Source organism: Lithobates pipiens, unplaced genomic scaffold (assembly GCF_037356315.1).
Source record: "Lithobates pipiens isolate NorthernLeopardFrog02 unplaced genomic scaffold, aLitPip1_a1.2 Scaffold_28, whole genome shotgun sequence".
NCBI classification, from domain to species: Eukaryota; Metazoa; Chordata; class Amphibia; order Anura; family Ranidae; genus Lithobates; species Lithobates pipiens.
In genome coordinates, this window is record NW_027507789.1 from 230,293,500 (window position 1) to 230,320,667 (window position 27,168).

Consider the following 27,168-nt stretch of genomic DNA (forward strand, 5'->3'; position numbering starts at 1 on the left):
CTACCTGAGCGCCTTCTCTCTCCAGCAATGTCCACGTTCCCCTCAGCCATCCAGGACACTCCTCCTGATTGGCTGTGACAGAGCAACAGCGCCATTGGCTCCTACAGCTGTCAAAGTCACTCACTCATCCAATCAGGGAGAGGAGGCGGGGCCAGACTGGGATTCTGTGTCTGAATGGCTTGGGTGCCCCCCGTAGAGCACTCAAAGGAGGGAGGGGCTAGGAGCAGCAAAGAGGGACATGAGAAGAGGAGGATCCGGACTGCTCTATGCAAAACCAACTGCACAGAGGAGGCAAGCAGAACATGACTTTACAATCACGTATAGAGAAGGAGGGGTTACCTGACCGCTGGAAGAGGAGACCAAGCCAGCAAGTTAAGAAGGCCTTTGTGGGGGGCGCAATAGATGAGCAGACCCCAGAAGCCTGAAACTCTGTTCCATCCAATCAGAAGCTCTGTATGCAGAGTCCTGGAATGGCGTTGGGCATAAGCGGCTGCTTGGGGGTGTGACGCTGTTAAGCCTAAAATGGGCCCACAGAGAAAGGTGAAGGAGTAAAGAGCGATGGGGCAGCGCTAGTAACAATATGAAATGTAAATAGGTGATGGAAGGTGCAGAGATAACCGCAATCTAAATGTATCAAAGTTCAAATAATTGGGAAGATATCAAACAGTATAATGTGCAATATAGATCTATAGATATCAGGTGAGTAAACCAATATATACAATACACATAAATACAGTGAACTTATAAACTCAAAAGCAATAATAGAAAAAATTAATAAAGGAAAAAGTCCACTGAGTGCGAAAGATGAAATGGAAATGTCCAAAACATAAATATCTTGGCACCCCAAATGGTCATTTTTAAGCCGCTGAACGTGCATGAAAAGGGGAGGTGGAGCACCGGCAATGACACGCCAATGACACGCCAATGACACGGAGGCGTACCGCCAAGTATGGATTCGCCCTATGAATCAAACAAACTTGTCGGTGATTCTTCAACAAAAATAGTAGAGCCTGGATGGATATAGGCGATGATACGATTGGATAAAATAATCTCCTCACAAGGACCGCCGGTCAATAAGAAAGGAAGCTCCAAGGTATATAAAAACGTCACATGGATATAGGGCCAAAAAGGAATGACAAACGCACATAGCGTGAATCCGCATAACACAACATTTTGTTATTAAAAATGAAAGATTTACACTCATATTTAGGAAGAAGTAAAACAAGCGCTTATTAAATCGATAAAATGACACAATGGGAACAGCAGGCTCAGCCCGACGCATTTCATCCATAAAGATATTGTCTGGGCCTGTCCCACTGAGTATAATAAAAAATTAATATATATATATATATATATATATATATATATATATATATATATATAAATATCCCATAAATTTAGAAAACAAACCTGTGCGCGCTTGTCCCAATTATTCCTGTATATCCACTATAGACAAAGATGGCGGCATGGCTTGAGTGTCAAGCCTCACTGTGGTATCATCACAACATATGGAAAAAGAAAACTACAGGCGCCACTCCAAGCCTCGCTCCGGAGGGTAAGGATGGAGCATATCAATTGACTGGAAACAAAAAAATATGTCTGAAAACATGAAATTACATATTAGAACTAAATAAGACAGGTCTACATAGACCCACTAGAAAGGCCAGGACTAAAAAAAAAAAAAAAAAAATGAATACAATTTTTTTTTTACGAGTGACATATTAAAACAAATAGGAAGTGCGCAGGTGGGCCGCACATCCGGGGGAAAGCCAAGCCTCGCTATAGATAGCTGGGGATAGGCAGGCGCAAAAAAATCGGAAGAGATTTAAAAGAGCGGAAGTGATATCCGGGAACGCAGGACAAGAGACTCCAAGCCGCGCTTTGATCGATCGAGGCTTCTGCAGACCCAATTGTTATATTGAAAAATAAACAAATAAACAAACAAACAAAAAATGCGTCCCGGTAAGAAATGTACTAGAAAAAGGAAAATAAATTAGAGAACAAAAAACGTGATATATCAGAATACTGGAGTGACGGTCATCACAAGGGAAAACAACTTCTAGATGGAAATATAAATTGTGTGTGAACTCAATAGTAATGGTGGGTTTGATTATTGTCTCATGATAAACATACAATCCATACAACCAATTTAATGAAAAACAGACTAAAAATCTAAATATGTACGAAGCACCCCCCAAAACGTCGATGCAAAGTAAGGGTTTTATATAAATCTGCATAAAATAAATAATAATAATAATAAAAAAATAAAATAAAATGTAGGATTTTTTCCCCCAATTTTGTACCTCACTGGGTTGAATCCTCAAAATTATGATAAAAACAAATATCAATGAATCACATAAAACCACATTGAAAAATATATGTATAAAATCAGAAAGGAAATGATCTATTGATCCTTCCATCACCTATTTCCATTTCATATTGTTACCAGCGCTGCACCATCACTTTATTACTTTTACTCTTTGTAATTGTAATTTGCGGTGCTGGCAGCTCCTCCCCCTTTTTTTGGACAGCGCGGTATTTAGCACATTTTTTTCCAAGGATTTGGGGGCCTCCCAGCCCAGAGAGGTGCTGATTGGAGCCGCAGCCATCTTGTCACTTGTGGAAGCTGCTGATGTTCATGTTCCGGCCCGGAGCCTGACAGCCGCACTAACATCAAGAACTCCGCTTCCCCCAGCCACATGCCTGCTGAGCCCTGACGCCTCACGGTGATCCTATGGAGGAGGTCTATGACAAGCCTCCCATACACTTATCTAGGGAGTGCATTTTTATTGTCATTTATACTTTTTTTTTTTTTTTTTTTTATGAATCACTACACCTAGATGGAGGCGCCCTCTTGTATTTGATTTTTTTATAAGGATACGGAGATGCAGATTTCATAGCTACTCCTACAGGAGAAAACCCTGGCCACCGAGTGTTCCAGGAAGAGTTCCAGGTATTCCATCAGAGAAGTAGAAGCCAGGACTGACTCATGCAGATGTGGGCATGTACTGGCCATTGGGTGGGCCGATGGCTCAGTGGGCCTCCTAACCTGGGGCCGCTTTGAGCGGTGGCTGCAGCGCTCCACCTCCCTCCTTCTCTACTCCTCCTCTTGTGTATCAAACACACAGCACACATCTCCCTCAGCCTCACTGTGTCCACAAACGCAGCCTCGGCGCCCATCATCAACGCAGCCTCGGCGCCCATCATCAACGCAGCCTCGGCGCCCATCATCAACGCAGCCTCGGCGCCCATCATCAACGCAGCCTCGGCGCCCATCATCAACGCAGCGGCCCATCATCAACGCAGCCTCAGCGCCCATCATCAACGCAGCCTCAGCTGTTGGGCTGGTATAACAATGCTGTGGGGCTGGTGTGAAATTTTTTCCCAGTCCGGACCTGTGCAGATGCGGAATGCACCCGAGACCCTCTAAGGTTTCATTTGTGGTCCAATGCAGACTTGCTCGTAGGAACAGGTTGTCCAGAGACCCCCCGAGTGACAGCCCACAGAGGAGAGAGGGAGAGAGGGAGAGAGACCCAACAGGACATTGATGGTGCCAATGCCAAATCAAGGGAATGGCTATGAACCGGCAATGTAGCTCTCCCACAGCAACTTGAAGGCATTATAGGTGGTTGTGCCCAATGGGAATGTGGAGGTAGGTATCCTCAGCATCCCTAGAGGTCTGCTGGATGTGAGGAATATACCCCAGAACTGTAGCTTAGGGCACCAAAGTGACAACGGCCCACCAAGGACGAGTCCAACTAGAGACGGAGAGGCCAGAAAATTGTCCAAACAAAAAACTGCCAGACAATTGGGAACAGCCAGGAGCAACTAGAGAACAAAACTGCACCCTACTCTAGGCAATAGCTGAACACTGTATTGCAGCTGTTGGGTTTGGCCACCAGAGGGCCGCCCCTTAGATGTGCTTATAGTTTAGGTTGCACCTCGTGTCCCGCTCCTGAAAATGGTGCCATCAAACCCATCCGGGATGAAGTTTAGGCACGTCTTTCAATGACAGATAAAGAAAGGCCGAGGGGAGCGGCGCTCCGACCTATGGAGGAACACTGACATAAAAGATAATAGGATTCTAATGTAGTAGAAGAGGAGTAAATGATGAGAGAAGGGGTGAGATTCATGCGTCCTTCTCCCAGTCCTCCTGTATACAATATATACCTTCTCTCCTCCTCCCCCACATCTCAGGTCACTCACCTTCAGCTTGAAGTTCTCCAGTTTCTGTCGGAATAGGAAGGGGCTTCCACCATCAAAGCTGCTGATGAAGAATTGCATCCAGTCCTCACAGAAGCGATTGCTGACTGCAATGAGAAAAGCCGGGGGGTGAGATGTGAGGCCCCCCCACATATAAAGTTCTGTAAGTCGGAGGAAGGGGAGGGACTCCATGATCCGGCCATGTTGTAGATCTACCTCCTCCATGCAGATGAGAGAGACCCCTTCCATCTCCCAGACATGGGGGGTGATGGGATACCAGAACTCAGCCTGTTCATTACATAGGAAGAGGGGTCACGGGAAAGGAATTTCTGCGGATCCCCCCTCCCGGCTCACACGGGGGGAAGGGATATGCGGATCCCCCCCTCCCGGCTCACACGGGGGGAAGGGATATGCGGATCCCCCCCTCCCGGCTCACACGGGGGGAAGGGATATGCGGATCCCCCCCTCCCGGCTCACACGGGGGGAAGGGATATGCGGATCCCCCCCTCCCGGCTCACACGGGGGAAGGGATATGCGGATCCCCCCCCCCCTCCCGGCTCACACGGGGGAAGGGATATGCGGATCCCCCCCCCTCCCGGCTCACACGGGGGGGGAAGGGATATGCGGATCCCCCCCTCCCGGCTCACACGGGGGGGAAGGGATATGCGGATCCCCCCCCCCTCCTGGCTCACACGGGGGGGGAAGGGATATGCGGATCCCGCCCCCCTCCCGGCTCACACGGGGGGGAAGGGATATGCGGATCCCGCCCCCCCTCCCGGCTCACACGGGGGGGAAGGGATATGCGGATCCCCCCCCCTCCCGGCTCACACGGGGGGGAAGGGATATGCGGATCCCCCCCCCCTCCCGGCTCACACGGGGGGGGGGAAGGGATATGCGGATCCCGCCCCCCTCCCGGCTCACACGGGGGGGGGGAAGGGATATGCGGATCCCCCCCTCCCGGCTCACACGGGGGGGAAGGGATATGCGGATCCCCCCCTCCCGGCTCACACGGGGGGAAGGGATATGCGGATCCCCCCCTCCCGGCTCACACGGGGGGGAAGGGATATGCGGATCCCCCCCTCCCGGCTCACACGGGGGGAAGGGATATGCGGATCCCCCCTCCCGGCTCACACGGGGGGAAGGGATATGCGAATCCCCCCTCCCGGCTCACACGGGGGGAAGGGATATGCGAATCCCCCCTCCCGTCTCACACGGGGGGAAGGGATATGCGAATCCCCCCTCCCGTCTCACACGGGGGGAAGGGATATGCGGATCCCCCCTCCCGGCTCACACGGGAGAAGGGATATGCGGATCCCCCCTCCCGGCTCACACGGGAGAAGGGATATGCGGATCCCCCATCCCTGCTCACACGGGGGAAGGGATATGCGGATCCCCCCCTCCCGGCTCACACGGGGGAAGGGATATGCGGATCCCCCCCCCTCCCGGCTCACACGGGGGAAGGGATATGCGGATCCCCCCCCCCTCCCGGCTCACACGGGGGAAGGGATATGAGGATCCCCCCCTCCCGGCTCACACGGGGGAAGGGATATGCGGATCCCCCCCTCCCGGCTCACACGGGGGGAAGGGATATGCGGATCCCCCCTCCCGGCTCACACGGGGGGAAGGGATATGCGAATCCCCCCTCCCGGCTCACACGGGGGGAAGGGATATGCGGATACCCCCTCCCGGCTCACACGGGGGAAGGGATATGCGGATCCCCCCCCCTCCCGGCTCACACGGGGGAAGGGATATGCGGATCCCCCCCTCCCGGCTCACACGGGGGAAGGGATATGCGGATCCCCCCCTCCCGGCTCACACGGGGGAAGGGATATGCGGATCCCCCCATCCCGGCTCACACGGGGGAAGGGATATGCGGATCCCCCCTCCCGGCTCACACGGGGGGGAAGGGATATGCGGATCCCCCCTCCCGGCTCACACGGGGGGAAGGGATATGCGGATCCCCCCTCCCGGCTCACACGGGAGAAGGGATATGCGGATCCCCCCTCCCGGCTCACACGGGAGAAGGGATATGCGGATCCCCCATCCCGGCTCACACGGGGGAAGGGATATGCGGATCCCCCCCTCCCGGCTCACACGGGGGAAGGGATATGCGGATCCCCCCCCCTCCCGGCTCACACGGGGGAAGGGATATGCGGATCCCCCCCTCCCGGCTCACACGGGGGAAGGGATATGCGGATCCCCCCCTCCCGGCTCACACGGGGGAAGGGATATGCGGATCCCCCCCTCCCGGCTCACACGGGGGGAAGGGATATGCGGATCCCCCCTCCCGGCTCACACGGGGGAAGGGATATGCGGATCCCCCCCTCCCGGCTCACACGGGGGAAGGGATATGCGGATCCCCCCCCCTCCCGGCTCACACGGGGGAAGGGATATGCGGATCCCCCCCTCCCGGCTCACACGGGGGAAGGGATATGCGGATCCCCCCCTCCCGGCTCACACGGGGGAAGGGATATGCGGATCCCCCCCTCCCGGCTCACACGGGGGGGAAGGGATATGCGGATCCCCCCTCCCGGCTCACACGGGGGAAGGGATATGCGGATCCCCCCCTCCCGGCTCACACAGGGGAAGGGATATTCAGTCCCTGTGATATCATCACTGGAGCCAAGAAGATGGATTACTCAGGACAAGGAAGAGGCAGATAATCCCGGGGGACACTATACCGAGGTAGGGGGCAATTTCAGGGGATGACTGAGGCTTCCCTTTAACTTTGTAACATCTTCCCTCCACAGGAGTCGGGATGGTCACCTACTGATGTCAGCGGCCACTGAGCAGAGGTGAGATAGGAAGACCGCAAGAAAATCTCAGCAACCCCCCCCAATGATGGACAATATAATGTTACTGCTTTACTACAAAACGGGGGCATGCCGGGAGAATGAGGGGTGAAGGGCCCGGGGTCCAGTCCACCTATAGAGGGCAGTACAACCCTACAGGCCACTCCCGACACCCCCAACCCAGCAAACTACAGGCCGCCCCCGAGACCCCCACCCTACAGGCCGCTCCCGAGACCCCCACCCTACAGGCCGCTCCCGAGACCCCCACCCTACAGGCCGCTCCCGAGACCCCCACCCTACAGGCCGCTCCCGAGACCCCCACCCTGCAGGCCGCTCCCGAGACCCCCACCCTGCAGGCCGCTCCCGAGACCCCCACCCTGCAGGCCGCTCCCGAGACCCCCACCCTGCAGGCCGCTCCCGAGACCCCCACCCTGCAGGCCGCTCCCGAGACCCCCACCCTACAGGCCGCTCCCGAGACCCCCACCCTGCAGGCCGCTCCCGAGACCCCCACCCTGCAGGCCGCTCCCGAGACCCCCACCCTGCAGGCCGCTCCCGAGACCCCCACCCTGCAGGCCGCTCCCGAGACCCCCACCCTGCAGGCCGCTCCCGAGACCCCCACCCTACAGGCCGCCCCTGAGACCCCCACCCTACAAACTATAGGCCACCCCGAGACCCCCACCCTACAGGCCGCTCCTGAGACACCCGCCCTACAGGCCGCTCCCGAGACCCCCGCCCTACAAACTACAGGCCGCCCCCGAGACCCCCACCCTTCAAACTACAGGCCGCCCCCGAGACCCCCACCCTTCAAACTACAGGCCGCCCCCGAGACCCCCACCCTTCAAACTACAGGCCGCCCCCGAGACCCCCACACACCTCCGGGATGTGCACAGGGGGAGGTCACAAAATTATAGGATGGGGGGAGGTCACAAAATTATAGGATGGTGGGAGGTAAGCAGCGAGCTCTCACCTGCATTCCGCAGCTCTGGCTGACCCTCTGTGAAGTCCACAGTGATGGTGGATTGGTGGCGCTCAGTCATGGCGATGCACAGCGATGCCATCGTACCCTCCTGTACCAGACCCTGCAGACTGGCTGAGCTCAGGAACCTGCCAGAAGCAAAAGGAAAATCCTACCTTTACCCCCATTGTTCTCATGGGACTCTCATTTACATCAACACAGACATAGCTGCCCCCCCGCATGAAGAGACTGTGTCCCCCCTCCGCATGAAGAGACTGTGCCCCCCCCTCGCATGAAGAGACTGTGCCCCCCCCTTCGCATGAAGAGACTGTGCCCCCCCCTTCGCATGAAGAGACTGTGCCCCCCCTCCGCATGAAGAGACTGTGCCCCCCCCCCTCCGCATGAAGAGACTGTGCCCCCCCCTCCGCATGAAGAGACTGTGCCCCCCCCCTCCGCATGAAGAGACTGTGCCCCCCCCCTCCGCATGAAGAGACTGTGCCCCCCCCCCTCCGCATGAAGAGACTGTGCCCCCCCCCCTCCGCATGAAGAGACTGTGCCCCCCCCCTCCGCATGAAGAGACTGTGCCCCCCCCCTCCGCATGAAGAGACTGTGCCCCCCCCCCTCCGCATGAAGAGACTGTGCCCCCCCCCCTCCGCATTAAGAGACTGTGCCCCCCCCCTCCGCATTAAGAGACTGTGCCCCCCCCTCCGCATGAAGAGACTGTGCCCCCCCCCTCCGCATGAAGAGACTGTGCCCCCCCCCTCCGCATGAAGAGACTGTGCCCCCCCCTCCGCATGAAGAGACTGTGCCCCCCCCCCTCCGCATGAAGAGACTGTGCCCCCCCCCCTCCGCATGAAGAGACTGTGCCCCCCCCCCTCCGCATGAAGAGACTGTGCCCCCCCCCCCCCCTCCGCATGAAGAGACTGTGCCCCCCCCCTCCGCATGAAGAGACTGTGCCCCCCCCCCTCCGCATGAAGAGACTGTGCCCCCCCCCTCCGCATGAAGAGACTGTGCCCCCCCCCCCTCCGCATGAAGAGACTGTGCCCCCCCCCCCTCCGCATGAAGAGACTGTGCCCCCCCCTCCGCATGAAGAGACTGTGCCCCCCCCTCCGCATGAAGAGACTGTGCCCCCCCCTCCGCATGAAGAGACTGTGCCCCCCCCCTCCGCATGAAGAGACTGTGCCCCCCCCCTCCGCATGAAGAGACTGTGCCCCCCCCCTCCGCATGAAGAGACTGTGCCCCCCCCCTCCGCATGAAGAGACTGTGCCCCCCCCCTCCGCATGAAGAGACTGTGCCCCCCCCCCTCCGCATGAAGAGACTGTGCCCCCCCCCTCCGCATGAAGAGACTGTGCCCCCCCCCTCCGCATGAAGAGACTGTGCCCCCCCCTCCGCATGAAGAGACTGTGCCCCCCCCCTCCGCATGAAGAGACTGTGCCCCCCCCCCTCCGCATGAAGAGACTGTGCCCCCCCCCCTCCGCATGAAGAGACTGTGCCCCCCCCCTCCGCATGAAGAGACTGTGCCCCCCCCCTCCGCATGAAGAGACTGTGCCCCCCCCCTCCGCATGAAGAGACTGTGCCCCCCCCCTCCGCATGAAGAGACTGTGCCCCCCCCCTCCGCATGAAGAGACTGTGCCCCCCCCCTCCGCATGAAGAGACTGTGCCCCCCCCCTCCGCATGAAGAGACTGTGCCCCCCCCCCTCCGCATGAAGAGACTGTGCCCCCCCCCTCCGCATGAAGAGACTGTGCCCCCCCCCCTCCGCATGAAGAGACTGTGCCCCCCCCTCCGCATGAAGAGACTGTGCCCCCCCCCTCCGCATGAAGAGACTGTGCCCCCCCCCCTCCGCATGAAGAGACTGTGCCCCCCCCCTCCGCATGAAGAGACTGTGCCCCCCCCCCTCCGCATGAAGAGACTGTGCCCCCCCCTCCGCATGAAGAGACTGTGCCCCCCCCCTCCGCATGAAGAGACTGTGCCCCCCCCCCTCCGCATGAAGAGACTGTGCCCCCCCCCTCCGCATGAAGAGACTGTGCCCCCCCCCTCCGCATGAAGAGACTGTGCCCCCCCCTCCGCATGAAGAGACTGTGCCCCCCCCTCCGCATGAAGAGACTGTGCCCCCCCCCCTCCGCATGAAGAGACTGTGCCCCCCCCCCCTCCGCATGAAGAGACTGTGCCCCCCCCTCCGCATGAAGAGACTGTGCCCCCCCCTCCGCATGAAGAGACTGTGCCCCCCCCCTCCGCATGAAGAGACTGTGCCCCCCCCTCCGCATGAAGAGACTGTGCCCCCCCCCCTCCGCATGAAGAGACTGTGCCCCCCCCTCCGCATGAAGAGACTGTGCCCCCCCCCCTCCGCATGAAGAGACTGTGCCCCCCCCTCCGCATAAGGAGAGACTGTGCCCCCCCTCCGCATGAAGAGACTGTGCCCCCCCCCTCCGCATGAAGAGACTGTGCCCCCCCTCCGCATGAAGAGACTGTGCCCCCCCCCCCTCCGCATGAAGAGACTGTGCCCCCCGGGCAGAGCGTGTGCCCCATCTGTACCTGCTGATGTCATTCTTCGTCCTCTCATCCGAGTTTGTCACTTCCACTGTAGTGTAGCTGAGTGCCTGGGAGGAGACGAGAGGTAAGTGAGGATGTGAGCACCTACCTCCAACCACAACTCAGAGGAGAGGAGAGCTTCTCCCCCCTACCCAGGATAACACCCCCCTCCCCTCTCCCCATCCCCCCCCCCCCCCCACCACAACTCAGAAGAGAGGAGAGGTGAGAGGAGAGCTTCTCCCCCCTACCCAGGATAACACCTCCCTCCCCTCCCCCCCGCTATAAAAAGGAAGCTCACCGCATGTAAGAGGTAGGCCATCTTCTCCTGGAAAAGGCCGACTATCCGCTGGATCGGCAATATGGAGTCCTCAAACCAGCTGCTCAGGTGAGGCCGGATGTCGGAGTCCAGGTCACCTGTCTAGAGAAGAGCAAACAATAAGCACAGTGCCCTATGAAGAGTCCGGCATGGATCGCGATACAGACTCAGCCTCACCCTACCTGAAGCTTCGTCTTCAGCTCCTCCACGTGCCTGTCCAGCTCAAGTCTGAAGGTTTCATCTTAAGGAACACAAAGAGACCACCAATCTCCTCACTTCCCAGCCTCCCAAGAGGCCCATCACCATCCTCCTCACTTCCCAGCCTTCCTAGAGGCCCATCACCAATCTCCTCACTTCCCAGCCTCCCTAGAGGTCCATCACCATCCTCCTCACTTCCCAGCCTCCCTAGAGGCCCATCACCAATCTCCTCACTTCCCAGCCTCCCTAGAGGTCCATCACCATCCTCCTCACTTCCCAACCTCCCTAGGAGGTCCATCACCATCCTCCTCACTTCCCAGCCTCCCTAGAGGCCCATCACCAATCTCCTCACTTCCCAGCCTCCCTAGAGGTCCATCACCATCCTCCTCACTTCCCAGCCTCCCTAGAGGTCCATCACCATCCTCCTCACTTCCCAGCCTCCCTAGAGGTCCATCACCATCCTCCTCACTTCCCAGCCTCCCTAGAGGTCCATCACCATCCTCCTCACTTCCCAGCCTCCCTAGAGGTCCATCACCATCCTCCTCACTTCCCAGCCTTCCTAGAGGCCCATCACCATCCTCCTCACTTCCCAGCCTCCCTAGAGGCCCATCACCATCCTCCTCACTTCCCAGCCTCCCTAGAGGTCCATCACCATCCTCCTCACTTCCCAGCCTCCCTAGAGGCCCATCACCAATCTCCTCACTTCCCAGCCTCCCTAGAGGTCCATCACCATCCTCCTCACTTCCCAGCCTCCCTAGAGGCCCATCACCAATCTCCTCACTTCCCAGCCTCCCTAGAGGTCCATCACCATCCTCCTCACTTCCCAACCTCCCTAGGAGGTCCATCACCATCCTCCTCACTTCCCAGCCTCCCTAGAGGCCCATCACCAATCTCCTCACTTCCCAGCCTCCCTAGAGGTCCATCACCATCCTCCTCACTTCCCAGCCTCCCTAGAGGCCCATCACCAATCTCCTCACTTCCCAGCCTCCCTAGAGGTCCATCACCATCCTCCTCACTTCCCAGCCTCCCTAGAGGCCCATCACCAATCTCCTCACTTCCCAGCCTCCCTAGAGGCCCATCACCAATCTCCTCACTTCCCAGCCTCCCTAGAGGTCCATCACCATCCTCCTCACTTCCCAGCCTCCCTAGAGGCCCATCACCAATCTCCTCACTTCCCAGCCTCCCTAGAGGTCCATCACCATCCTCCTCACTTCCCAGCCTCCCTAGAGGCCCATCACCAATCTCCTCACTTCCCAGCCTCCCATCACCACCCTCCTCACTTCCCAGCCTCCCTAGAGGTCCATCACCATCCTCCTCACTTCCCAGCCTCCCTAGAGGTCCATCACCATCCTCCTCACTTCCCAGCCTCCCTAGAGGCCCATCACCACCCTCCTCACTTCCCAGCCTCCCTAGAGGTCCATCACCATCCTCCTCACTTCCCAGCCTCCCTAGAGGCCCATCACCATCCTCCTCACTTCCCAGCCTCCCTAGAGGTCCATCACCAATCTCCTCACTTCCCAGCCTCCCTAGAGGTCCATCACCATCCTCCTCACTTCCCAGCCTCCCTAGAGGTCCATCACCAATCTCCTCACTTCCCAGCCTCCCTAGAGGCCCATCACCACCCTCCTCACTTCCCAGCCTCCCTAGAGGTCCATCACCACCCTCCTCACTTCCCAGCCTCCCTAGAGGTCCATCACCACCCTCCTCACTTCCCAGCCTCCCTAGAGGTCCATCACCAATCTCCTCACTTCCCAGCCTCCCTAGAGGCCCATCACCATCCTCCTCACTTCCCAGCCTCCCTAGAGGCCCATCACCATCCTCCTCACTTCCCAGCCTCCCTAGAGGCCCATCACCATCCTCCTCACTTCCCAGCCTCCCTAGAGGCCCATCACCATCCTCCTCACTTCCCAGCCTCCCTAGAGGCCCATCACCAATCTCCTTACTTCCCAGCCTCCCTAGAGGTCCATCACCATCCTCCTCACTTCCCAGCCTCCCTAGAGGCCCATCACCATCCTCCTCACTTCCCAGCCTCCCTAGAGGCCCATCACCATCCTCCTCACTTCCCAGCCTCCCTAGAGGCCCATCACCAATCTCCTTACTTCCCAGCCTCCCTAGAGGTCCATCACCATCCTCCTCACTTCCCAGCCTCCCTAGAGGCCCATCACCATCCTCCTCACTTCCCAGCCTCCCTAGAGGCCCATCACCATCCTCCTCACTTCCCAGCCTCCCTAGAGGCCCATCACCAATCTCCTTACTTCCCAGCCTCCCTAGAGGCCCATCACCATCCTCCTCACTTCCCAGCCTCCCTAGAGGTCATAGTTAGTCAGGTTGAAAAAAAGACACAAGTCCATCCAGTTCAACCAAAAAAAAAATATATATATATTATATATATATATATATATATAATAAATATACCAGCCCGTATACCCAATTCTATACCCACAGGGGAAAAAATTCCTTCCTGATCCCCCGAGAGGCGATCGAATTTTCCCCGGATCAACTTTACCTATAAATTTTAGTACCCCGTTATATTCTGTACACTTAGGAAACAATCCCGACCTTTCTTATAGCAATCCACTGAGCCGACCAGATCCACCTCTGCAGGGAGTCTATTCCACATCTTCACACCTCTTACTGTGAAGAAACCTTTCCGTATTTGGAGATGAAATCTCTTCTCCTCTAGATGTAAAGAGCGCCCCCTTGTCCTCTTTGTTGACTGTAAAGTGAAGAACTCGACACCAAGTTCCCTATATGGACCCCTTATATATTATACATGGAGATCATATCCCCCCTTAATCTCCTCTTATCAAGAGAATAAATTCAGTTCCTCTAATCTTTCCTCATAGCTGAGTTCCTCCATGCCTCTTATCAGTTTGGTTGCCCTTCTCTGCACTTTCTCCAGTTCCCCGATATCCTTTTTGAGAACTGGAGCCCAAAACTGAACGGCATATTCCAGATGAGGTCTTACTAATGATTTGTACAGATGATATCTCTCTCTCTGGAGTCCATACCTCTCTTATACAGGAAAGAGACCGCAGATTGGCATTGCATGTTATTATTGAGCTTATGATCTACCAAAACCCCCAGATCCTTCTCCACTATGGATCTCCCAGATCCTTCTCCACTATGAATCCCCCCAGATCCTTCTCCACTATGGATCTCCCCCAGATCCTTCTCCACTATGGATCCCCCCAGATCCTTCTCCACTATGGATCTCCCAGATCCTTCTCCACTATGAATCCCCCCAGATCCTTCTCCACTATGAATCCCCCCAGATCCTTCTCCACTATGAATCCCCCCAGATCCTTCTCCACTATGGATCCCCCAGATCCTTCTCTACTATGGACCCCCCAGATCCTTCTCCACTATGGATCCCCCAGATCCTTCTCTACTATGGAGCCCCCCAGATCCTTCTCCACTATGGAGCCCCCCAGATCCTTCTCTACTATGGAGCCCCCCAGATCCTTCTCCACTATGGAGCCCCCCAGATCCTTCTCCACTATGGACCCCCCCAGATCCTTCTCTACTATGGATCCCCCAGATCCTTCTCTACTATGGACCCCCCCAGATCCTTCTCTACTATGGACCCCCCAGATCCTTCTCTACTATGGACCCCCCAGATCCTTCTCCACTATGGACCCCCCAGATCCTTCTCTACTATGGACCCCCCCAGATCCTTCTCCACTATGGACCCCCCAGATCCTTCTCTACTATGGACCCCCCCAGATCCTTCTCTACTATGGACCCCCCCAGATCCTTCTCTACTATGGACCCCCCCAGATCCTTCTCTACTATGGACCCCCCCAGATCCTTCTCTACTATGAATCCCCAGATCCTTCTCCACTATGGATCCCCCAGATCCTTCTCTACTATGGACCCCCCCAGATCCTTCTCTACTATGGACCCCCCCAGATCCTTCTCTACTATGGACCCCCCCAGATCCTTCTCTACTATGGACCCCCCCAGATCCTTCTCCACTATGAATCCCCAGATCCTTCTCCACTATGGATCCCCCAGATCCTTCTCTACTATGGACCCCCCCAGATCCTTCTCTACTATGGACCCCCCCAGATCCTTCTCCACTATGGAGCCCCCCAGATCCTTCTCCACTATGGAGCCCCCCAGATCCTTCTCCACTATGGAGCCCCCCAGATCCTTCTCCACTATGGAGCCCCCCAGATCCTTCTCCACTATGGATCCCCCCAGATCCTTCTCCACTATGGATTCCCCCAGTTGTACTCCCCCTAGCGTGTACGATGCATGCATATTCTTAGCCCCCAAGTGCATAACTTTACATTTCTCAACATTAAACCTCATCTGCCACATAGTCACCCAATTAGACAGAGCATTGAGGTCGGCTTGTAAGTTGGAGACATCCTGTAAGGACGTTATTCCCCCGCATAGCTCTGTGTCATCTGCAAAGACGGAAATGTTACTTTTGATCCCAGACCCAATATCATTTATAAAGATATTAAAAAGTAAGGGTCCCAGCACTGAACCTCGGGGCACAACACTAATAACCTTACACCATTCAGAGTAAGAATCATTAACCACGACTCTCTGAATTCTGTCTTTTAGCCAATTTTCTATCCATCTACAAACTGATATTTCCAAACCTGTAGACTTTACCTTACACATGAGCCGTGTGTGCGGAACTGTATCCAAGTATACCACGTCCACCGCCACCCCTCTGTCCAAGTATACCACGTCCACCGCAACCCCTCTGTCCAATTATACCACGTCCACCGCCACCCCTCTGTCCAAGTATACCACGTCCACCCCTCTGTCCAAGTATACCACGTCCACCGCCACCCCTCTGTCCAAGTATACCACGTCCACCGCAACCCCTCTGTCCAATTATACCACATCCACCGCCACCCCTCTGTCCAAGTATACCACGTCCACCCCTCTGTCCAAGTATACCACGTCCACCCCTCTGTCCCAAGTATACCACATCCACCGCCACCCCTCTGTCCAAGTATACCACGTCCACCCCTCTGTCCAAGTATACCACGTCCACCCCTCTGTCCAAGTATACCACGTCCACCCCTCTGTCCCAAGTATACCACGTCCACCGCCACCCCTCTGTCCAAGTATACCACGTCCACCGCCACCCCTCTGTCCAAGTATACCACGTCCACCCCTCTGTCCAAGTATACCACGTCCACCCCTCTGTCCAAGTATACCACGTCCACCCCTCTGTCCAAGTATACCACGTCCACCCCTCTGTCCCAAGTATACCACGTCCACCGCCACCCCTCTGTCCAAGTATACCACGTCCGCCGCCACCCCTCTGTCCAAGTATACCACGTCCACCGCCACCCCTCTGTCCAAGTATACCACGTCCACCGCCACCCCTCTGTCCAAGTATACCACGTCCACAGCCACCCCTCTGTCCAAGTATACCACGTCCACAGCCACCCCTCTGTCCAAGTATACCACGTCCACAGCCACCCCTCTGTCCAAGTATACCACGTCCACCGCCACCCCTCTGTCCAAGTATACCACGTCCACCGCCACCCCTCTGTCCAAGTATACCACGTCCACCGCCACCCCTCTGTCCAAGTATACCACATCCACAGCCACCCCTCTGTCCAAGTATACCACGTCCACCCCTCTGTCCCAAGTATACCACATCCACGCCACCCCTCTGTCCAAGTATACCACGTCCACAGCCACCCCTCTGTCCAAGTATACCACGTCCACAGCCACCCCTCTGTCCAAGCATACCATGTCCACAGCCACTCCTCTGTCCAAGTATACCACGTCCACCCCTCTGTCCCAAGTATACCACGTCCACCGCCACTCCTCTGTCCAAGTATACCACGTCCACAGCCACTCCTCTGTCCAAGTATACCATGTCCACAGCCACTCCTCTGTCCAAGTATACCACGTCCACAGCCACTCCTCTGTCCAAGTATACCACGTCCACAGCCACTCCTCTGTCCAAGTATACCACGTCCACAGCCACTCCTCTGTCCAAGTATACCACGTCCACAGCCACCCCTCTGTCCAAGTATACCACGTCCACAGCCACCCCTCTGTCCAAGTATACCACGTCCACCGCCACCCCTCTGTCCAAGTATACCACGTCCACAGCCACTCCTCTGTCCAAGTATACCACGTCCACCGCCACCCCTCTGTCCAAGTATACCACGTCCACAGCCACCCCTCTGTCCAAGTATACCACGTCCACCGCCACCCCTCTGTCCAAGTATACCATGTCCACAGCCACTCTGTCCAAGTATACCACGTCCACAGCCACTCCTCTGTCCAAGTATACCACGTCCACAGCCACCCCTCTGTCCAAGTATACCATGTCCACAGCCACCCCTCTGTCCAAGTATACCACGTCCACCCCACTGTCCCAAGTATACCACGTCCACCCCACTGTCCCAAGTATACCACGTCCACCGCCACCCCTCTGTCCAAGTATACCACGTCCACTGCCACCCCTCTGTCCAAGTATACCATGTCCACAGCCACCCCTCTGTCCAAGTATACCACGTCCACCCCTCTGTCCCAAGTATACCACGTCCACCCCTCTGTCCCAAGTATACCACGTCCACCGCCACCCCTCTGTCCAAGTATACCACGTCCACCGCCACCCCTCTGTCCAAGTATACCACGTCCACCACCACCCCTCTGTCCCAAGTATACCACGTCCACCCCTCTGTCCAAGTATACCACGTCCACCACCACCCCTCTGTCCATCACCGTCCTCCTCACTTCCCAGCCTCCCTAGAGGTCCATCATCAATCTCCTCACTGACCAGCCTCCCTAGAGGCCCATCACCATGCTCCTCACTTCCCATTCATCGTCCTCCCTATACATCTCCTCCTCCCCCCCCGTACATCTGCTCCTCCCTCCTCCCCCCCTACATCTCCTCCCTCTTCCCCCCGTACATCTCTACCTCCCTCCTCCCCCCCTACATCTCCTCCTCCCCCCCCTACATCTTCTACCTCTTCCCCCCCGTACAGCTCCTCCTCCCCCCCCCGTACATCTCTTCCTCCCCCCCCATACATCTCTTCCTCCTCCCCCATACATCTCTTTCTTCCTCCTTCCCCGCACATCTCTTCCCCCCCCCCTCCCATCTCTCCCCGTACGTCTCCTCCTCCCCCTCCCATCTCCCCCCCCCGTACGTCTCCTCCTCCCCCCTCCCCCCCTCCTCCCCCCTCCCCCCTCCCCCCCGTACGTCTCCTCCTCCCCCTCCCCCCCGTACGTCTCCTCCTCCCCCCTCCCATCTCCCCCCCGTACGTCTCCTCCCCCCTCCCATCTCCCCCCCGTACGTCTCCTCCTCCCCCCCTCCCATCTCCCCCCCGTACGTCTCCTCCTCCCATCTCCCCCCCGTACGTCTCCTCCTCCCCCCTCCCATCTCCCCTCCCGTACGTCTCCTCCTCCCCCCTCCCATCTCCCCTCCCCTACGTCTCCTCCTCCCATCTCCCCTCCCATCTCCCCTCCCCTACGTCTCCCCTCCCGTACGTCTCCCCTCCCGTACGTCTCCTCCTCCCCCTCCCATCTCCTCCTGCCCCCTCCCATCTCCCCCCGTACATCTCCTCCTGCCCCCTCCCATCTCCCCCCGTACATCTCCTCCTGCCCCCTCCCATCTCCCCCCGTACATCTCCTCCTGCCCCCTCCCATCTCCCCCCGTACATCTCCTCCTGCCCCCTCCCATCTCCCCCCGTACATCTCCTCCTGCCCCCTCCCATCTCCCCCCGTACATCTCCTCCTGCCCCCTCCCATCTCCCCCCGTACATCTCCTCCTGCCCCCTCCCATCTCCCCCTGTACATCTCTTCCTGCCCCCCCCTATCTCCCCCTGTACATCTCTTTCTCCCTCCTCCCCCATACATCTCCTCCTCTGTATTCCCCATCAGCCAATCACTGGAAGGATATAGATCCAGGCCTTTCTCTGACCCCCCCAGGAAGCAGACGACGTGCTCGGAGGACAGCGGTCCCGGCTCTGGATTTCCCATCTGCTGGATCAGGCAGTAATAACAGCCCAGAGAACATTCCGGAGAGCTGAGAACAAAAACGGGACAAGTCACACATTTCATATAAAACATAAGAAGATCTAGATCCACCATCAGACCAAGAACACTGGGAACCGCACTAGGCACGCTTCACAGAGGACCCGCCAGGACAGAAGTACTAGAGCTTCACTGATGGCCCATGTTCTGGGTCTCTCACCGGTCTAGACCAGACACATCCCGGTATTAATGTTCTGGATCTATCACCGGTCTAGAACAGACACTGGTGTTTTGTCACATATGGTGACCCTTCACATTTGGCCCCCCGCTAGACTGCGCATGCGCCATGTGTGTTCCACCCGAGTCCAGGTACAAGCCCCGCCAAGTGGCCATAGAGGTTACAATTATGGTGAGTGAAGCGCAGCGATCCCGCGGGGCCTGGAATGGAACGCACATGGCGGCCTCCTGCATGCGCACTCAGCGGGGAGCCGAACGTGACACCGGCATCCCGATACTTGTTCTAGATTGGTAACTATGGAGGCGACTGAATGTCTCACCTGAGATCCACGGAACCCACGTTACCCATCCCTTCAAACATGGCGCCCCGGGAGAGACGCTTCGCCATGAAGTTCCGGAGCTCCGGTTCCGCTTCAGCCGGAAGGTTCGTGTCCACCAAAGACAGACTACGAGGAAACACACAGAGCAATCCGATATCCCGTATACAATCCCACATCCCGTATACAATCCCACTTCCCGTATACAATCCCACATCCCGTATACAATCCGATATCCCGTCCCATATCCCGTATACAATCCCACATCCCGTATACAATCCCACATCCCGTATACAATCCCACATCCCGTATACAATCCCACATCCCGTATACAATCCCACATCCTCCATGCAATCCCACATCCCTCCATGCAATCCCACATCCCTCCATGCAATCCGATATCCCGTATACAATCCCACATCCTCCATGCAATCCCACATCCTCCATGCAATCCCACATCCTCCATGCAATCCCACATCCTCCATGCAATCCCACATCCTCCATGCAATCCCACATCCTCCATGCAATCCCACATCCCTCTATACAATCCCACATCCCTCTATACAATCCCACATCCCTCTATACAATCCCACATCCCTCTATACAATCCCACATCCCTCTATACAATCCCACATCCCTCTATACAATCCCACATCCCTCTATACAATCCCACATCCCTCTATACAATCCCACATCCCTCTATACAATCCCACATCCCTCTATACAATCCCACATCCCTCCATACAATCCCACATCCCTCCATACAATCCCACATCCCTCCATACAATCCCACATCCCTCCATACAATCCCACATCCCTCCATACAATCCCACATCCTCCATGCAATCCCACATCCTCCATGCAATCCCACATCCTCCATGCAATCCCACATCCCTCTATACAATCCCACATCCCTCTATACAATCCCACATCCCTCTATACAATCCCACATCCCTCTATACAATCCCACATCCCTCTATACAATCCCACATCCCTCTATACAATCCCACATCCCTCTATACAATCCCACATCCCTCCATACAATCCCACATCCCTCCATACAATCCCACATCCCTCCATGCAATCCCACATCCCTCCATACAATCCCACATCCCTCCATACAATCCCACATCCCTCCATACAATCCCACATCCCTCCATACAATCCCACATCCCTCCATACAATCCCACATCCCTCCATGCAATCCCACATCCCTCCATGCAATCCCACATCCCTCCATGCAATCCCACATCCCTCCATGCAATCCCACATCCCTCCATACAATCCCACATCCCTCCATACAATCCCACATCCCTCCATACAATCCGATATCCCGTATACAATCCCACATCCTCCATACAATCCCACATCCTCCATGCAATCCCACATCCCTCCATGCAATCCCACATCCCTCCATGCAATCCCACATCCCTCCATGCAATCCCACATCCCTCCATGCAATCCCACATCCCTCCATGCAATCCCACATCCCTCCATGCAATCCCACATCCCTCCATACAATCCCACATCCCTCCATACAATCCGATATCCCGTATACAATCCCACATCCTCCATACAATCCCACATCCCTCCATGCAATCCCACATCCCTCCATGCAATCCCACATCCCTCCATGCAATCCCACATCCCTCCATGCAATCCCACATCCCTCCATGCAATCCCACATCCCTCCATACAATCCCACATCCCTCCATACAATCCCACATCCCTCCATACAATCCGATATCCCGTATACAATCCCACATCCTCCATACAATCCCACATCCTCCATACAATCCCACATCCTCCATACAATCCCACATCCTCCATACAATCCCACATCCTCCATACAATCCCACATCCTCCATACAATCCCACATCCCTCCATACAATCCCACATCCCTCCATACAATCCGATATCCCGTATACAATCCCACATCCTCCATACAATCCCACATCCCTCCATACAATCCCACATCCCTCCATACAATCCCACATCCCTCCATACAATCCCACATCCCTCCATACAATCCCACATCCCTCCATACAATCCCACATCCCTCCATACAATCCCACATCCCTCCATACAATCCCACATCCCTCCATACAATCCCACATCCCTCCATACAATCCCACATCCCTCCATACAATCCCACATCCCTCCATACAATCCCACATCCCTCCATGCAATCCCACATCCCTCCATGCAATCCCACATCCCTCCATGCAATCCCACATCCCTCCATGCAATCCCACATCCCTCCATGCAATCCCACATCCCTCCATACAATCCCACATCCCTCCATGCAATCCCACATCCCTCCATGCAATCCCACATCCCTCCATGCAATCCCACATCCCTCCATGCAAGCCCACATCCCTCCATGCAATCCCACATCCCTCCATACAATCCCACATCCTCCATGCAATCCCACATCCCTCCATGCAATCCCACATCCCTCCATGCAATCCCACATCCCTCCATACAATCCCACATCCCTCCATGCAATCCCACATCCCTCCATGCAATCCCACATCCCTCCATACAATCCCACATCCCTCCATGCAATCCCACATCCCTCCATGCAATCCCACATCCCTCCATGCAATCCCACATCCCTCCATGCAATCCCACATCCTCCATGCAATCCAATATCCTTCATACAATCCGATATCCTCCATACAATCCCACATCCTCCATACAATCCGATATCCCGTATACAATCCCACATCCTCCATACAATCCCACATCCTCCATACAATCCCACATCCTCCATACAATCCCACATCCTCCATACAATCCGATATCCTGTACACACACACACCGACCAATCCGATATCCTGTACACACACACACCGACCAATCCGATATCCTGTACACAATGTACTCCCAATTATCCATTCCATGGAACTCTCACCTGAAGTCTTCTCCTGGTGGGGTGTCGGTAGTGCCGCTCCCTGGACTGTCCCCCTCATCTGTATGTGAAGAATCCGGGGGGACCCTGGAGAGACAAAACACACCAGGGGGTCACACCCGTCCTACCAGGAACAGGCAGTAGTAGTATGGGGGTATATAGGGGGCAGGATGAGGGTATATAGGGGGCAGGATGGGGGTATATAGGGGGCGGGATGGGGGTATATAGGGGGCGGGATGGGGGTATATAGGGGGCCGGATGAGGGTATATGGGGGGCCGGATGAGGGTATATGGGGGGCAGGATGAGGGTATATGGGGGGCAGGATGAGGGTATATGGGGGGCAGGATGAGGGTATATGGGGGGCCGGATGAGGGTATATGGGGGGCAGGATGAGGGTATATGGGGGGCAGGATGAGGGTATATGGGGGGCAGGATGAGGGTATATGGGGGGCAGGATGAGGGTATATGGGGGGCGGGATGAGGGTATATGGGGGGCGGGATGGGGGTATATAGGGGGCGGGATGGGGGTATATAGGGGGCGGGATGGGGGTATATAGGGGGCGGGATGGGGGTATATAGGGGCGGGATGAGGGTATATAGGGGGCAGGATGAGGGTATATAGGGGGCAGGATGAGGGTATATAGGGGGCGGGATGAGGGTATATAGGGGGCGGGATGAGGGTATATAGGGGCAGGATGGGGGTATATAGGGGGCAGGATGGGGGTATATAGGGGGCGGGATGAGTTTCCCATCCTCCAGTTTGGTACAGGCAGTGTGGGAGTATATATGATGGTAGTCCGGGGATCTCATTCAGTTTGGTACAGATAAAGGCAGTGGTAGCGGTACGGGGGGTATATGGGGGAGGGGGGAGGTAGTACGGGGGTCTCACCTGCAGTCTGGTACACATGTATATATGAGGGAAGTATAGGGTATAGAGTATAGATCGGGGTCTCGGCACAGTGACACAGAACAGAGGAGTTCTCAGGTATAAAGTGAACCAAAGACTGAAAAACATCACAACACAGCGCCTGGAAAAAGTATTCATACCCCCTGACATTCCCCACATTTTGTTACACCCAAAACCATAAATGTATTTTATTGGGATTTTCTGTGATGGACCAACACAAAGTGTCACATAATTGTGAAGTGGAAGGAAAATGATAAATGATACAAATAAATATGTGAAAAGTGTGGGGGGAGGGGCATTTGTATGGCGCCCCCCGGAGTCAATACTTTGTAGAGCCCCCCTTTCTCTACAAGTCTTTTTGGGGGTGTCTCTACCAGCTTTGCCCATCTAGAGAGGACATTTCTGCCCATTCTTCTTCTTTGTAAAATATCTCAAGTTCTGTCAGATTGGATGGAGAGCGTCTGTGATCAGCAATTTTCAAGTCTGGCCACAGATTCTCAATGGGATTTAGGTCTGGACTGTGACTGGGCCATTCTAACACATGAATATGCTTTGATGTAAACCATTCCATTGTAGCTCTGGCTGGATGTTTCGGGTCGTTGTCCTGCTGGAAGGGGAACCTCCGCCCCGGTCTCAAGTCTTTTGGCGACTCCAACAGGTTTTCTTCTAAGATTGTTCTGTATTTGTCTCCATCCATCTTCCCATCAACTCTGACCAGCTTCCCTGTCCCTGCTGAAGAAAACCATCCCCACCACATGATGCTGCCACCACCATGTCTCACGGTGGGGATGGTGTGTTCAGGGGGATGGGCGGTGTTAGTTTTCCCCACACATAGCGTTTTGCTTTCAGGCCGTAAAGTAGAATTTTGGTCTCCTCTGACCAGATCACCTTCTTCCACATGTTTGCTGCCCCCTCCCCCACATGGCTTCTCACAAACTACAAACAGGACTTCTTATGACTTTCTTCCTCCAATGTCTTTCTTCTTGTCACTCTTCCATAAAGGGCAGATTTGTGGAGAGACGACTAATAGTTGTCCTGTGGACAGATTCTCCCCCCTGAGCTGTGGATCTCTGCAGCTCCTCCAGAGTTACCATGGACCTCTTGGCTCTTCTCTGATGAATGCTCTCCTTGCCCGGCCCGGTCAGTTTAGGTGGACGGCCATGTCTTGGTAGGTTTGCGGTTGTGTCATACTCTTTCCATTTTCCGATGATGGATTGAACAGAGCTCCGTGAGATGGTCAAAGCTTGGGAGATTTTATTTATAACCCAACCCTGCTTTATACTTCTCCACAACTTTATCCCTGACCTGCCTGGTGTGTTCCTTGGCCTTCATGATGCTGTTTGTTCACTAAGGATCTCTAACAAACCTCTGAGGGCTTCACAGAACAGCTGTATTTATACTGAGATTAAATGACACACAGGTGGGCTCTATTTAAATAAAATTGCTGATCACAGACGCTCTCCATCCAATCTGACAGAGCTTGAGATATTTTACAAAGAAGAAGAATGGGCAGAAATGTCCTCTCTAGATGGGCAAAGCTGGTAGAGACACCCCCAAAAAAGACTTGGAGAGAAAGGGGGTTCTACAAAGTATTGACTCCGGGGGGCGCCATACAAATGCCCCTCCCCCACACTTTTCACATATTTATTTGTATCATGTATCATTTTCCTTCCACTTCACAATTATGTGACACTTTGTGTTGGTCCATCACATAAAATCCCAATAAAATACATTTATGTTTCTGGATGTAACAAAATGTGGGGAATGTCAGGGGGTATGAATACTTTTTCCAGGCGCTGTGTGTGAAAGGGGTCGTGTGATAAATGTTTTTTGCATTCTATGCATTAAGGTGAAAAAACATCTGACACTGCCTGCGCCCCCAAATCCCCCCCCCCCCCGTTTTAATTACCTGACCCCCCGAAAATCCCGCGCTCGCCCCCGCCGTCCTCTTCGCCGCTCAGCCTGGCCGCCGATTGGCTGGAGTGGATGGATGGAAAGCAGCGCAGCCATTGGCTCGCGCTGCTGTCAATCACATCCAATGACGCAGCGCGCCGGGGGCGGGCTGTGTGATGCAGCGAGCGGCTATAGCCGCCGGCTGTATCACGGGAGCGCGCCCGCAGGTGCTTCTCACCATACGGGGGAGCTCGCATGAACGTGAGAAGTACCTGCGGGAGGAAGCAGAGACACCCGCCGAGGGACCCCAGAAGAGGAGGATCGGGGGCCACTCTGTGCAAAACCAGCCGCACAGTGGAGGGAAGTATAACATGTTTGTTATTTATTTATTTACTTTAGAATCCCTTGAAGGGTGGTATAGGGAACGGTATATATGGGGGAGTATATGGGAGGGAGGTAGTAAAGGGGATGGTATATGGAGGAGGGCGGGGTAGTACATGGGGGGTAGTATATGGGGAAGGGAGGTAGTATGTATGGGGGAGGGGGGTTGGTATATGGGGGAGGGGGGTAATATATGGGGGGGTAATATATGGGGGAGGGGTAGTACATAGGGGTAGTATGGAGGGGGGTAACATGGGGGTCTCACCCTCCAGGTTGGTAGAAGTACAGACAGTAATAGTTGGGGGAGGGGTAGTATGTATGGGGGAGGGGGGTAATATATGGAGGGGGGTAGTATGGGAGGGAGTATATGGGGAAGGGGGTTAGTACATGGGGGGGTATTATGAAGGGGAGGGGGGTAGTATGGGGGGTCTCACCCTCCAGGTTGGTAGAAGTACAGACAGTAATAATTGGGGGAGGGTCTGTCGCTCCTCCTCTCCTCCCCCTCCTCACTCCTCATCTCATCTCCATCCATAGACTCCGCCAGGGAACTCTGTGCTGCCAACATCCTCCTCTTCTATCCCTCTATCCTCCTCTCCTCTCTGCTGTGTATTGATGACGTCAGCGGTCCGCATTCTCTTCCTTCCTGTGGAAACACAGAGGGTGTGAAGAAGGTTCCTAGAGAAGGAAAGTTCCCAGCACTGCCTCTCCTCTATAGTGCATGTCAGGGACATTTCGTGATGGGAGTTGTAGTTCTACAAGCAAACTGTGTGCAAGATATAGAGGAGTCTATGATGGGGGTCGCCTATAGAGGAGTCTATGATGGGGATCACCTATAGGGGAGTCTATGATGGGGATCACCTATAGAGGAGTCTATGATGGGGATCACCTATAGAGGAGTCTATGATGGGGATCACCCATAGGGGAGTCTATGATGGGGATCACCTATAGAGGAGTCTATGATGTGGATCACCTATAGAGGAGTCTATGATGTGGATCACCCATAGGGGAGTCTATGATGGGGATCACCTATAGAGGAGTCTATGATGGGGATCACCTATAGAGGAGTCTATGATGGGGATCACCTATAGGGGAGTCTATGATGGGGATCACCTATAGGGGAGTCTATGATGGGGATCACCCATAGGGGAGTCTATGATGGGGATCACCTATAGAGGAGTCTATGATGGGGATCACCTATAGAGGAGTCTATGATGGGGATCACCCATAGGGGAGTCTATGATGGGGATCACCTATAGAGGAGTCTATGATGGGGATCACCCATAGGGGAGTATATGATGGGGATCACCTATAGATGAGTCTATGATGGGGATCACCTATAGGGGAGTCTATGATGGGGATCACCTATAGATGAGTCTATGATGGGGGTCACCTATATGGGAGTATATGATGGGGATCACCTATAGAGGAGTCTATGATGGGGATCACCTATAGAGGAGTCTATGATGGGGATCACCTGTAGAGGAGTCTATGATGGGGATCACCTATAGAGGAGTCTATGATGGGGATCACCTATAGGGGAGTCTATAAATACTGT

At 55.3% G+C, this 27,168-nt stretch overlaps 1 protein-coding gene across 1 annotated transcript in view; it reads right to left on the reverse strand.

Moving 5' to 3' along the window:
* CUNH17orf75 (chromosome unknown C17orf75 homolog) overlaps positions 1–26,245 on the reverse strand; it is a 31,474-nt gene extending 5,229 nt beyond the window's left edge. The window contains exons 1-9 of the mRNA XM_077460700.1: positions 26,048–26,245; positions 22,435–22,518; positions 19,520–19,645; positions 18,889–19,014; positions 10,979–11,030; positions 10,779–10,898; positions 10,484–10,548; positions 7,963–8,099; positions 4,207–4,310 (exon numbers count right to left, since the gene is read on the reverse strand). Of these exons, the coding sequence (XP_077316826.1) occupies positions 4,207–4,310; positions 7,963–8,099; positions 10,484–10,548; positions 10,779–10,898; positions 10,979–11,030; positions 18,889–19,014; positions 19,520–19,645; positions 22,435–22,518; positions 26,048–26,178 (945 nt within the window). The 5' untranslated portion in view covers positions 26,179–26,245. The remainder of the gene's footprint in view (positions 1–4,206; positions 4,311–7,962; positions 8,100–10,483; positions 10,549–10,778; positions 10,899–10,978; positions 11,031–18,888; positions 19,015–19,519; positions 19,646–22,434; positions 22,519–26,047) is intronic.
* Between the last annotated feature and the right edge of the window lie 923 nt (positions 26,246–27,168).